Source organism: Oncorhynchus masou, chromosome 31, assembly GCF_036934945.1.
Source record: "Oncorhynchus masou masou isolate Uvic2021 chromosome 31, UVic_Omas_1.1, whole genome shotgun sequence".
Taxonomy (NCBI): domain Eukaryota; kingdom Metazoa; phylum Chordata; class Actinopteri; order Salmoniformes; family Salmonidae; genus Oncorhynchus; species Oncorhynchus masou.
In genome coordinates this window covers 8269016-8281986 of record NC_088242.1, presented here as the reverse complement: position 1 = coordinate 8281986, position 12971 = coordinate 8269016, and the positions used below count along the sequence as shown (strand labels likewise).

General features: G+C 43.6%; 1 protein-coding gene across 2 annotated transcripts; it reads left to right on the top strand.

The window, feature by feature from the left end:
• Positions 1-291: 291 nt before the first annotated feature.
• On the top strand, positions 292-9753 carry plaub (plasminogen activator, urokinase b). 2 transcript variants are annotated; one of them, XM_064950028.1, is made up of 12 exons: positions 292-484; positions 1317-1371; positions 1512-1613; positions 1900-2053; positions 3242-3345; positions 3520-3573; positions 3795-4002; positions 5160-5311; positions 5573-5713; positions 7055-7203; positions 8644-8843; positions 8942-9753. In XM_064950028.1, exons 1-11 carry the CDS (start codon positions 419-421, stop codon positions 8836-8838), a joined length of 1380 nt encoding a protein of 459 aa, XP_064806100.1. In that variant the 5' UTR covers positions 292-418; the 3' UTR covers positions 8839-8843; positions 8942-9753. The 2 variants fall into 2 exon arrangements, with proteins under 2 accessions (XP_064806100.1, XP_064806099.1); XM_064950027.1 differs by having other exon boundaries at positions 8644-9753.
• Positions 9754-12971: the final 3218 nt, after the last annotated feature.

Below are 12971 nucleotides of genomic sequence, written 5' to 3'. Positions count from 1 at the left end.
TTATTCTACTTAATATGGTCTTCAGATATTCAGTCCATAGTGCGTAACAGTCATATTCAGTGAACTGATTTACATCTGTTCGTAATCATCAACATGTGTTTTGGCATGTTTCCTGACAGTTGTGGAGTGCGGCTCATTCTGTAGAATCAAACATGAATCATTAAAAAGGATTGTGTCTTCCTGTGATAATCCCACAGTGATTCTTCACACGGTTGAGACATGCCCAACCTGTCAACGTGCTTCCTTCTAACCAATCACATCTGTCCCTCACTCTATATAAGCAGCAGAGAAACATTTTGCCCGTCCGTGAGATCCGAGGACGACTACTGAGAAACACTGCAAGTCCTGAACCACACGATTTCTCCAAACTCTTTGTGCAAGAAGTACAATAGATACTTTACCCAACAGAGAGAGAGAGATGGGAAGGAGTATTTTGCTGCTGATTTTGACAAGCACCCTGGCAGGCGTGTCACAGAGTGAGACGGTAAGGAGTTAAAAAACTGGAGTTGTGTTTTACACTGCAGCACATTTTTTGCCATGTCTATTAGTATTTTAAGATTAATTACCAAAGTTTCAGGAATGCTTCCTGTATTTGTCAGAGGAATGGAAAACGTGGTCAGTGGTGGAAAAAGTATCCAATCGTCATACTGGAGTAAATAATATAAATATAAATAAATAAATATAAAGATACTTTAATAGAACATGACTAAAGTAAAAGTGAAAGTCACCCAGTAAAATATTACTTGAGTAAAAGTCTAAAAGTATTTGGTTTTAAATATACTTAAGTATCAAAAGTAAAAGTATCAATAAAGCATTTAAAAATCCTTATATAATCCGTCTGGAAACGAGACGGCACCATTTTCTTGTTTTGTTTTTTTAATGTAGGGACAGCCAGGGGCACATTCCACCACTCAGACATAATTTACAAAGAAAACATGTGTGTTTAGTGAGTCCGTCAGATCAGAGGCAGTAGGGATGACCAGGGATATTATCTTGATAAGTGTGTGAATTGGACCATTTTCCTGTCCTGCTTAAGCATTCAAAATGTAACGAGTACTTTTGGGTGTCAGGGGAAATGCATGGAGTAAAAAATACATTATTTCACTTTAGGAATTTAGTAAAGTAAAAGTTGTCAAAAAATATTAATAGTAAAGTACAGAAACAAAAAAAAACAGACCTTAAGTAGTACTTTCAAGTATTTTACTAAAGTACTTTACACCACTGAACATAACCATGCGTTTGTCTGCTGTCAGAACATCCGTGTAGAGCTGTATCATACCACCATGCTTTTCATAACGGATTTCTGCTCTTCACAGGGCTTGCTGAGACAGAAAAGACAGATTTCTAATTTCCCCTACCGAAAAAGATCAGGTACATCGAGCTCAATCCAGCTCTACGTCATCCAAATATACAACAATCAAATATATCTTTACCACATGTACACAGAGCTTCTCACTCTTTTAATATATATATATATATGTTTTAATGTATTCACCTGTTACTGTTTCTAGGTGGCCTCTGTCGTCATGGTGGCACCTCTGTCCCTGCCCTGTCCGGAGAACACATGTTCTGCTTATGCACAGTCGGTTATGGTGGCAAACACTGTGAGTTAGGTAAGAAACACTCTTTCACATTCGGACACTTAACAATTACTGTACCTCTGACACTTTGAATTGATGGGGGGGGAAGAAACTTTTTCTTGTTAAGTGTGTGTGTGTGTGTGTGTGTGTGTGTGTGTGTGTGTGTGTGTGTGTGTGTGTGTGTGTGTGTGTGTGTGTGTGTGTGTGTGTGTGTACATATCTAACTTGTTGAGCTGTGGAATTAATTTCTTCACGACGGAGAACATCATCAATCAGTCAATCGATCAATATGGTTAATTATTTTTGCATTTTCCTTCAGATACAGCAGCCGCCTGCTACACGGGAACTGGGATGTACTACAGAGGCAAAGTGTCTCAGTCAGAGAGTGGGCGCAGGTGTGTGGGGTGGGACCTGGACACCAGAAAACGCCTGATGGGGTCTGACGTCTACTCCGGGAGGCACAACTACTGCAGGTAGGGGCCTTTATCCCACTCTCAAATGGCACCCTAATCCCTATATAGGGCACTACTTTTGACCAGAGCCCCCTATATACTGTAGTGCACTACTTTTGCCCAGAGCCCCAAATATATTGTAGTGCACTACTTTTGACAAGGGCCCCCTATATACTGTAGTGCACTACTTTTGACCAGAGCCCCCTATATAGGGCACTACTTTTGACCAGGGCCCCCTATATAGTGCACTACTTTTGACCAGGGCCCCCTATATACTGTAGTGCACTACTTTTGACCAGGGCCCCCTATATACTGTAGGGCACTACTTTTGACCAGGGCCCCCTATATACTGTAGTGCACTACTTTTGACAAGGGCCCCCTATATACTGTACATTTACATTTAAATCATTTAGCAGACACTCTGTAGTGCACTACTTTTGCCCAGAGCCCCCTATATACTGTAGTGCACTACTTTTGACAAGGGCCCCCTATATACTGTAGTGCACTACTTTTGCCCAGAGCCCCAAATATACTGTAGTGCACTACTTTTGACAAGGGCCCCCTATATACTGTAGTGCACTACTTTTGACAAGGGCCCCCTATATACTGTAGTGCATTACTTTTGACAAGGGCCCCCTATATACTGTAGTGCACTACTTTTGACCAGAGCCCTCTGTATACTGTAGTGCACTACTTTTGACCAGGGCCCCCTATATACTGTAGGGCACTACTTTTGACCAGGGCCCCCTATATACTGTAGGGCACTACTTTTGACCAGGGCCCCCTATATACTGTAGTGCACTACTTTTGACCAGAGCCCTCTATATACTGTAGTGCACTACTTTTGACAAGGGCCCCCTATATACTGTAGGGCACTACTTTTGACCAGGGCCCCCTATATACTGTAGGGCACTACTTTTGACCAGGGCCCCCTATATAGTGCACTACCTTTGACCAGGGCACAATATAGGGAATAGGGTGCCATTTGATATTGGACTGTTCAGATGTTTCACTCAACAGTTAGTTGTTCGTAAATGGGCCCCCTATATACTGTAGTGCACTACTTTTGACCAGGGCCCCCTATATAGTGCACTACTTTTGACCAGGGCACAATATAGGGAATAGGGTGCCATTTGATATTGGACTAGTTGTTCGTAAATGCAAATGTGCAGTGTGTTATGAGGAAATCCATTTTTTTTTTAACTTAAGGAATCTGGAGTACAAACGTCGTCCGTGGTGTTATGTAATGAAGGGTGTGGAGCAGGTACAGGAATACTGTGATATCCCTCGCTGTGGCGTACCTGTGGAGACAGGTACATTTACCTTATTTTCATTCTCTCTCTCTCTCCTTAACGGTTGGTTTTGATTGTTTCATCACTTGTAGGTTTTGATTGTGAGTAACATGTATCACCATACTATCACCATGGTATTACAACGTTATTTTGGGCTGTAATGTATAGTGGTATCAACTTCACAACATCTTGCAGGTCCACTTGATGATCTGCCCACCGAGCCCACTGAGCCCGCTGTACCAGACACAGGTGAGATCAATTTGCTTGGTCTTGCTACCGTACAAAATTAATATAATTCTAAATATAATATGTAACTATCCTTCTTCCATGCTCATTCTGTTCAATTCATATAGCAATATGAATATACATTAAATATACATGAAAGAATATACATTAAAGCAACTTAACATTTTTCCCAATGCTCTTTCAGTCTTGTTTTCATTGCAATTGGTTTGATTCCCCTGTCACAGCGTCCAGTCTGACAGAGTCCGCGTGTGGCCAGCGTACCAGGAAGCAGATGAAGATCGTAGGAGGGACAGTTGCCGCTGTGGAATCCCACCCGTGGATGGCTGCCATATTCTGGAGGAGTCGTCAGTCTAAAGAGAACGTGTTCCGCTGTGGGGGAAGTCTGATCTCTCCCTGCTGGGTTCTGTCTGCTGCCCATTGCTTCCCCGACAGGTACTGTAAGAGGCAGCGCTGACATTTCTCTACGGTAACAAGCCAGTGAGGGTGTACAGTACCAGTGTCCTTTATGATAGGACCCGGGCCCCTCGTCAGATGTTGTTTCTGGCTGATAAAATAATATAAGATCGTACTTTAGCGCCCTTTTCCTGGAGATAAATGACCTGGTGGGCCTTATGGGTGGAATGTTATTTATATGTGTCATAACAATTAACATAATTAATTAACATAATGCATTAACATATTTGCAATTAATTATGTTAATTAATTGTTTCACTTTTTACCCCTTTTTCGTGGTATCCAATTGGTAGTTTGTCTTGTCTCATCGACGCAACTGCCGTTCGGACTCGGGAGAGGCAAAGGTCGAACACGACCCAACCAAGCCGCACTGCTTCTTGACACAATGCCCGCTTAAACCGAAAGCCAGCCACACCAATGTGTCGGAGGAAACACCTTGCACCTGGCGACCGTGTCAGCGTGCACTGCTCCCAGCCCACCACAGAAGTCACTAGAGTGCGATGGGACAAGAACATCCCTGCTGGCCAAACCCTCCCCTAACCCGGACGACGCTAGGGCCAATTGTGTGCTGCTCCATGGGTCTCCCGGTGGCGGTGTGCTGCGACAGAGCCTGGACTCGAACCAGGATTTCTTGTGGCACTGCAGTGCAGCGCCTCAGACCACAGTGGTGCAGCGCCTATGACTACTCGGGTGGCCCATTTTATTTTTTATGCCGAAAATCGGGTGTTTCTATGTCAAACTGTTTTGTTATATTTCAGTCTTCTGTGATGTGTGTGTATATAAAGTGTAATATTAGGATGCAAAACTCAACATTAATACATTTCAACTCCATATCTCTACATCTTTATACATGGTAAAGATGTCTTCTTTTTTTAAGCCCATAACCATGTGTGTGAGGTGTGTACATTTGTTTAAGACTACCAAGAAACCCTGATTTAGCCCAGTGCAGTAAATAGTTAATCCCTTAAAGGGGATATGTGATTGCACCAACCAATACATTCAACACCAAAGTGCGGGGCTCCAGGTTCGTGGAGGTAAATCTCTATATGTAGGAAGGGGTAAAGTGACCATGCGTAGATAATAAACAGCGAGAAGCAGCAGTGTAAAAAAACAAATATTTGGGTTTCCACACACAGCTCTCAAACTAAAGCCTGCAGCCTCTTCGTCACTCTGGGGAAGAGTGCCATCAATGAGACTGACGACACCAAAGAACAGACCTTTCAGGTGGAAGAAGTCATCGTGCACGCAGAGTTCGAAAACAGCGAAGGCAACTTCAACAATGACATCGGTACGACTGAACACTGCTTTTATGTTCCATCTGTTTGCGCTGTCTGTGCCAAATCCTCTCACGCCAATGACCAGAAGACTTGGTACAGACGGCACAAACACATCTGGTAATAGGCGATTGAATTCCAATCTCACTGTGGTATTGATTTGTTGAGTTTGTATGTTCTGTGAATGTAAAGTTTGAAACTTCAGTATACGTGTCATAGCATTTGAGAGTGTCATGATAACAACGCAGAGTGGTTGATGTGTTTTCCTCATACAGCTCTACTGAAGTTAAAGGCTGTAGATGGTCAGTGTGCAGTGGAGAGCAGCTCTGTGAGGACGGTCTGCCTGCCCCCGGCACGCCAGGCCCTCGGCGCGGGATCCTCCTGTGAGATAGCTGGCTACGGAAGACAGAAGGAGGGTAAGGAGGATCATCTACAACATACCAGGGCCCGTGTTCATAAAGCATCTCAGAGCAGGAGAAGACACGCGCATGTGAGAAGACACGCGCATGTGAGAAGACACGCGCATGTGAGAAGACACGCGCATGTGAGAAGGCACGCGCATGTGAGAAGGCACGCGCATGTGAGAAGACACGCGCATGTGAGAAGACACGCGCATGTGAGAAGACACGCGCATGTGAGAAGACACGCTGTGCCTTATTTGTCCATTAACTTACAGAGAATAGATCATGTGAGTTTATGCTCACAACCCTCTGAGACACACACACATACACCCCCTGAAGTGCTGGAAGCAATGGGTTGGGCACATTGCACCGCCCCCTGGAGGAATTATAGGTGGTTAAGTGCCTTGCTCAAGGGCACAATGGAAGGCAATGTTATATAAGATGATACTACGCACCAGATTTTTCTGAGCTGGGATTTTAACCAGCAAACCTGGTTTCTCCGGTTGTTGGCCCGTCTTCTCTGAGCGCTCAGCTACCTGCCACCCCTGAGTAGTCTCTGAGCGCTCAGCTACCTGCCACCCCTGAGTAGTCTCTGAGCGCTCAGCTACCTGCCACCCCTGAGTAGTCTCTGAGCGCTCAGCTACCTGCCACCCCTGAGTAGTCTCTGAGCGCTCAGCTACCTGCCACCCTGAGTAGTCTCTGAGCGCTCAGCTACCTGCCACCCCTGAGTAGTCTCTGAGCGCTCAGCTACCTGCCACCCCTGAGTAGTCTCTGAGCGCTCAGCTACCTGCCACCCCTGAGTAGTCTCTGAGCGCTCAGCTACCTGCCACCCCTGAGTAGTCTCTGAGCGCTCAGCTACCTGCCACCCCTGAGTAGTCTCTGAGCGCTCAGCTACCTGCCACCCCTGAGTAGTCTCTGAGCGCTCAGCTACCTGCCACCCCTGATTAGTCTCTGAGCGCTCAGCTACCTGCCACCCTGAGTAGTCTCTGAGCGCTCAGCTACCTGCCACCCTGAGTAGTCTCTGAGCGCTCAGCTACCTGCCACCCTGAGTAGTCTCTGAGCGCTCAGCTACCTGCCACCCTGAGTAGTCTCTGAGCGCTCAGCTACCTGCCACCCTGAGTAGTAGTGCTGAGCTCGGATCAGGTTCATATAATATTCCTTATAGTGAAATACGGAGCTCTGAGTCTGAGACACTTTTACAATACTCTCCTAGACCTCTTATTTTAAAAGTATCAATCACTTGAAATGATCCATTTCCATTTCCTATGATAAATGGACTTGTTTTCATGCCTACTTAACATTGATTTTTATTTACCTGTTGAGTGCTTTCTTACGTTGTGTCCCTTCTCCATTAAGGTCTATGGTACAATTCACAGTACCTGAGGGAGGCAACGGTAAACATTTTGGCCCATGGCGTCTGCTCAGATAAGGCGTACTACGGAAACCTGATCACAGAAAACATGTTCTGTGCTGGGAGACCGGACTGGAGTCAAGATGCCTGCAAGGTATAATATGCAGAAGTGACGTGACATTACAATTTCTCCTCAGCAGTTAATATATATTTAGGGATTTTGTTTTTAAATTCAAAGTAAAAACAGAACGACATTTAAGAACAATATAAGGATATTCTTTCTCCACGAGAAATATTCTGTATTTAGAGTATTACTGTACCTGAAAAATATTATGAATTACTTGTGAATAATGATGAGTGAGAAAGTTATCATAGATGTCATAACCCCACAAAATGCTAACCTCCCCTGTTATTGGTAATGGTGAGAGGTTAGCATGTCTTGGGGGTATGATATAAAATGCTAACCTCCCCTGTTATTGGTAATGGTAAGAGGTTAGCATGTCTTGGGGGTATGATATAAAATGCTAACCTCCCCTGTTATTGGTAATGGTGAGAGGTTAGCATGTCTTGGGGGTATGATATAAAATGCTAACCTCCCCTGTTATTGTAATGGTGAGAGGTTAGCATGTCTTGGGGGTATGATATAAAATGCTAACCTTCTCTGTTATTGTAATGGTGAGAGGTTAGCATGTCTTGGGGGTATGATATAAAATGCTAACCTCCCTGTTATTGTAATGGTGAGAGGTTAGCATGTCTTGGGGGTATGATATAAAATGCTAACCTCCCCTGTTATTGGTAATGGTAAGAGGTTAGCATGTCTTGGGGGTATGATATAAAATGCTAACCTCCCCTGTTATTGGTAATGGTGAGAGGTTAGCATGTCTTGGGGGTATGATATAAAATGCTAACCTCCCCTGTTATTGGTAATGGTAAGAGGTTAGCATGTCTTGGGGTATGATATAAAATGCTAACCTCCCCTGTTATTGGTAATGGTGAGAGGTTAGCATGTCTTGGGGGTATGATATAAAATGCTAACCTCCCCTGTTATTGTAATGGTGAGAGGTTAGCATGTCTTGGGGGTATGATATAAAATGCTAACCTCCCCTGTTATTGGTAATGGTAAGAGGTTAGCATGTCTTGGGGGTATGATATAAAATGCTAACCTCCCCTGTTATTGGTAATGGTGAGAGGTTAGCATGTCTTGGGGGTATGATATAAAATGCTAACCTCCCCTGTTATTGTAATGGTGAGAGGTTAGCATGTCTTGGGGGTATGATATAAAATGCTAACCTTCTCTGTTATTGTAATGGTGAGAGGTTAGCATGTCTTGGGGGTATGATATAAAATGCTAACCTCCCCTGTTATTGTAATGGTGAGAGGTTAGCATGTCTTGGGGGTATGATATAAAATGCTAACCTCCCCTGTTATTGTAATGGTGAGAGGTTAGCATGTCTTGGGGGTATGATATAACATGCTAACCTCCCCTGTTATTGTAATGGTGAGAGGTTAGCATGTCTTGGGGGTATGATATAAAAACAATTTAAAAAAAACATATCTCGCCGTATATTATACAGTATTTGTCTTTCTTTCCCAGGGTGATTCCGGAGGACCCATGGTGTGCGAGGTGGATAATCGAATGTTCCTTTTTGGAATCGTCAGTTGGGGCGAGGGGTGTTCTAGAGCATTACGGCCAGGCGTGTACACGGCAGTGACCAACTACAACAAGTGGATAGAAGAAAAAACAGGCTTATCCTCCATCGCCTCAGGGTCTATGTACCCACAGAAATGACCCCCAGGGTCTATGTACCCACAGAAATGACCCCCCCCCCCAGGGTCTATGTACCCACAGAAATGACCCCCTCAGGGTCTATGTACCCACAGAAATGACCCCCTCAGGGTCTATGTACCCACAGAAATGACCCCCCCAGGGTCTATGTACCCACAGAAATGAACCCCCCCAGGGTCTATGTACCCACAGAAATGACCCCCTCAGGGTCTATGTACCCACAGAAATGACCCCCCCGGGGTCTATGTACCCACAGAAATGACCCCCTCAGGGTCTATGTACCCACATAAATGACCCCCCCCCCAGGGTCTATGTACCCACAGAAATGACCCCCCCAGGGTCTATGTACCCACAGAAATGACCCCCTCAGGGTCTATGTACCCACAGAAATGACCCCCCCAGGGTCTATGTACCCACAGAAATGACCCCCACCAGGGTCTATGTACCCACAGAAATGACCCCCCCAGATCTATGTACCCACAGAAATGACCCCCCCCAGGGTCTATGTACCCACATAAATAACCTCCTTATGGTCTGTTATAGACACTATATCACACTGTTATTGAAAATTACCCCCCCCCAGGGTCTATGTACCCACAGAAATGACCCCCCCCCTCAGGGTCTATGTACCCACAGAAATGACCCCCCCCAGGGTCTATGTACCCACAGAAAAGACCCCCCCCCCCAGGGTCTATGTACCCACAGAAATGACCCCCCAGGGTCTATGTACCCACAGAAATGACCCCCTCAGGGTCTATGTACCCACATAAATAACCTCCTTATGGTCTGTTATAGACACTATATCATGTTGTATAATTGTACATATAGGAATATAAGTATTTTAACTACTGAAATGTAAACATATTTTTGTACTTCTGTCTTTTTCAAAAAGGGCAACAATAAATCATTTTTATATTACTCACAAATCTAATGTTATTACAAAACGGTTCCAACTTCTAACCTTGAACGTCTACTGTAGCAAATGTGGGGAAGATCTCACCAGTGACAGCTTGTACTGTGGTTACCATACTACCTAATAACATACACCACTAGGTTAATCCACCCACAACACCCACACGATCCTCACCACGCAGGAGCCTCGACCTCGTCATGAATCTGGATTCTGAAGGGACCGGTGGTCAACCTTAAACCACAAGGTTTGAGATCTTTTACCCGATGGCCATTTAAACGTAATTAAGGCTAGAGTTTTGCCTTAAATGTGTCACCTGGATGAAAGGAATGCTTCATATCTCCAATTACAGGTCTTGTTAATAACAGACGATTTGTGTGGTTTTGTGAGGTGTCAGTCAGTTGACAGTCTTGTCCACTAGCCAGCTCTCTTTCTGTTGAACCAATGCTTCTACTGTATGTGGTAGCAATTAGCCTGGGGCGAGGTTAGTCAGTTAATGGCAAAACATTTAGCCTATGTTTTTGGAATTCTTCAGTGGTATTAGTGCCTGATGAGAGGCCTATAGTAGTGAACCTGAGTTTTCCAACTCATTCCATTCAACCCATAAAAGGAGACTTGTTGGTGTTGAATTGCAGCTGTTGAAAGACGAATTCCATCTCTATTGGCAAGAAATATTATCTGCTTGTAAAACAGAATCTTTATTTTAATTTGTCATGGGTTTTCACGCAATGAATTACATTAGATTTACTATTATTTTGGGTTATTTAGCTAAAACTATTTTACATATTTATTGCATACCTAGTCATTATATATATTACCACATGCAATATAGTCCACTATATTCTAATACTTACTATGCACAATGGTCTCTCTCTCTCTCTCTCCCACTTTGTCTCTCCAGATCATTTAAAGGTCTGCGTGGTGAGTTACAGAGTGGGGAGAAGAGGGGGCTTACCTTGTCTTCAGCCTGGTAGTGAAGTCATGGCAATTGTTGTGGGACTTGACACGCACTGCTCTGTGTGTGTGTGTGTGTGTGTGTGTGTGTGTGTGTGTGTGTGTGTGTGTGTGTGTGTGTGTGTGTGTGTGTGTGTGTGTGTGTGTCTGTCTGTGCTGGAGAACTTGACGCGCAGTGTAGGGATTAGTGGAAGCCATCCTCACAGGAAGCTAGCAGCACCACGGCAGCTGTCCCTGACCCATCGTGTTATTTTTGTTTTAACAGCTAGCTTTGGGAATATGTTATCGAGGGGAAAGTGTGGGAAAGGAGGGGTGTGGAAAACGCATCAGCCACGGCAGGAATTACATACTCAGAGCTGGGGTCCCCACGGTTACATCATCCGGTTCCGGGTTTCACCAGAGAACTTGAGACGGGATGAGTAACAAACATTAAGCAAAATCCAAGACATGCAGTGATACCTACAGAGATATCTATCATGCTACCTCTGTGCAGTACCACGTATACAAAGATGATAAGAGTTTAGTGAAGTTGGGGTGGCTAGCTGAGTTAAACCGTTGTTTCGTTTTAACTTAAGAAGCTTGTATGATTTACATTTGACACAAAACATTTTGAAAGTCCTCCGTAGTCATTTTCCGGTATAATAATGTAGTACAGGTTCTAATTGGTGCATGATAGTGAGTGTCGAATTTCCTCAATTATTTCAACCTATTGTATTTAGTACATTTCACCACCAGATGGTGGCAGGTGTTAACTATTCATGGCATTGCAAGGCCTTTGTACAGACAGAGTCGTGTTGAGGCTTCAAAAGAGCCTTTTCTCGAAGCATCTTTTATTATTTTCTTTTATTTTCTTTTTTTCACCTTTATTTATCCAGGTTGACCAGTTGAGAACATGTTCTCATTCACAACTGCGACCTGGCCAAGATAAAGCAAAATCAGTGTGACCACCAACAACAACAACAGAGTTACACCTGGAATAAACAAACATACAGTCAAAAACACAATAGAAAAGTCTGTATACAGTGTTTTCAAATGAGGTAAGATAAGGGAGGTAAGGCAATAAATAGGCCATAGTGGCGAAGTAATTTACAATTTAACAATTAAACACTGCATTCTAAAAAAACGCTTTTAGCAATATCAGGACAATTCCTGAGACAGCAAACAACAGCATGTTTGAGTAGGAACTAAATACAAACTATCAACAGTTCTGTATCAGGTCTGTGTGGACAGACAGTGTCTCTCCGTTCTTCTATCAGCTGTAGTGAGTAAGAAGGAAGGCTATGTCTCAAATTGCACCCTATTCCCTATTGTCCCACAGGACCGTGCAGTGGCCTGCTGCTTTCCTTTGATTTCTATATCTAGAATGGACTCTTCTTCTCTTTGGTTATCTTACCTGCAGGCATGCCTTCCTAGAGAGAGATGGGCCTCCTGGTGTACTGTCATCTAGGCCTATTCTATAGCGTCTCCATTCTCTATGGGCCTTTTGTATGATCACATTATTATGGATCCATCTAAGTAAGAGTGGTAGCATGGAAAGATACTGCAAAAAGAAAAGAAGTGATTTGCAGTTGCTTGCACATCAAATAACTAGTAGAAGACAAAACAGCACAAGAATATCATCAGCTTTTCAGGCATTCTGTAATAAGGGAAGTACTCGAAGGCTACAGAGCCTAAACCTAATTTCTCATATTTACAAACTCTATTCTGCTTCCTTAAATATTGACTGATTTGGGTCGGTGAAACTAGAAGTGGCTATGAGGTAAGAAGAACTGAAATGGCTACATAGCAGTGATCCTGGAGACGAACTGAAATGGCTGCATTCATCTATATGGCAGTAATCCTGTAGTGATTATATGATGTTATAGTGCAGTGTTCGAGGGACGCAGTGTACTCTTCAACTCCATGTATTTTACCCTACATGGAACTAACTACTGAATTCTGACTGTGTACTTCACATACATGTCAGACATCCAAGCCTAAATGAGAGATTCATTAAATATCAACGACGATTATATTAAAACTTCTGAAATAAGGTTTAAATTCGAGATTTAAATCTTGTATATTTCAGGATCTTTGATTTAACTATCTTTGCTTATAGACGATAGAACACTGCAAGATAGAATGTTTACATGAGGTCTGAAACAGAACAACTTCCTTGATTCTTTCTTTTTAAGACACTTCCTTTTTAGGAAGTAGGATGCTGCCTTGCAGCCCCCTGGGAATCTGAGGGAATTCCTTCACGGGTTTGGTTGTATGTTTTTTTTCTTTCATA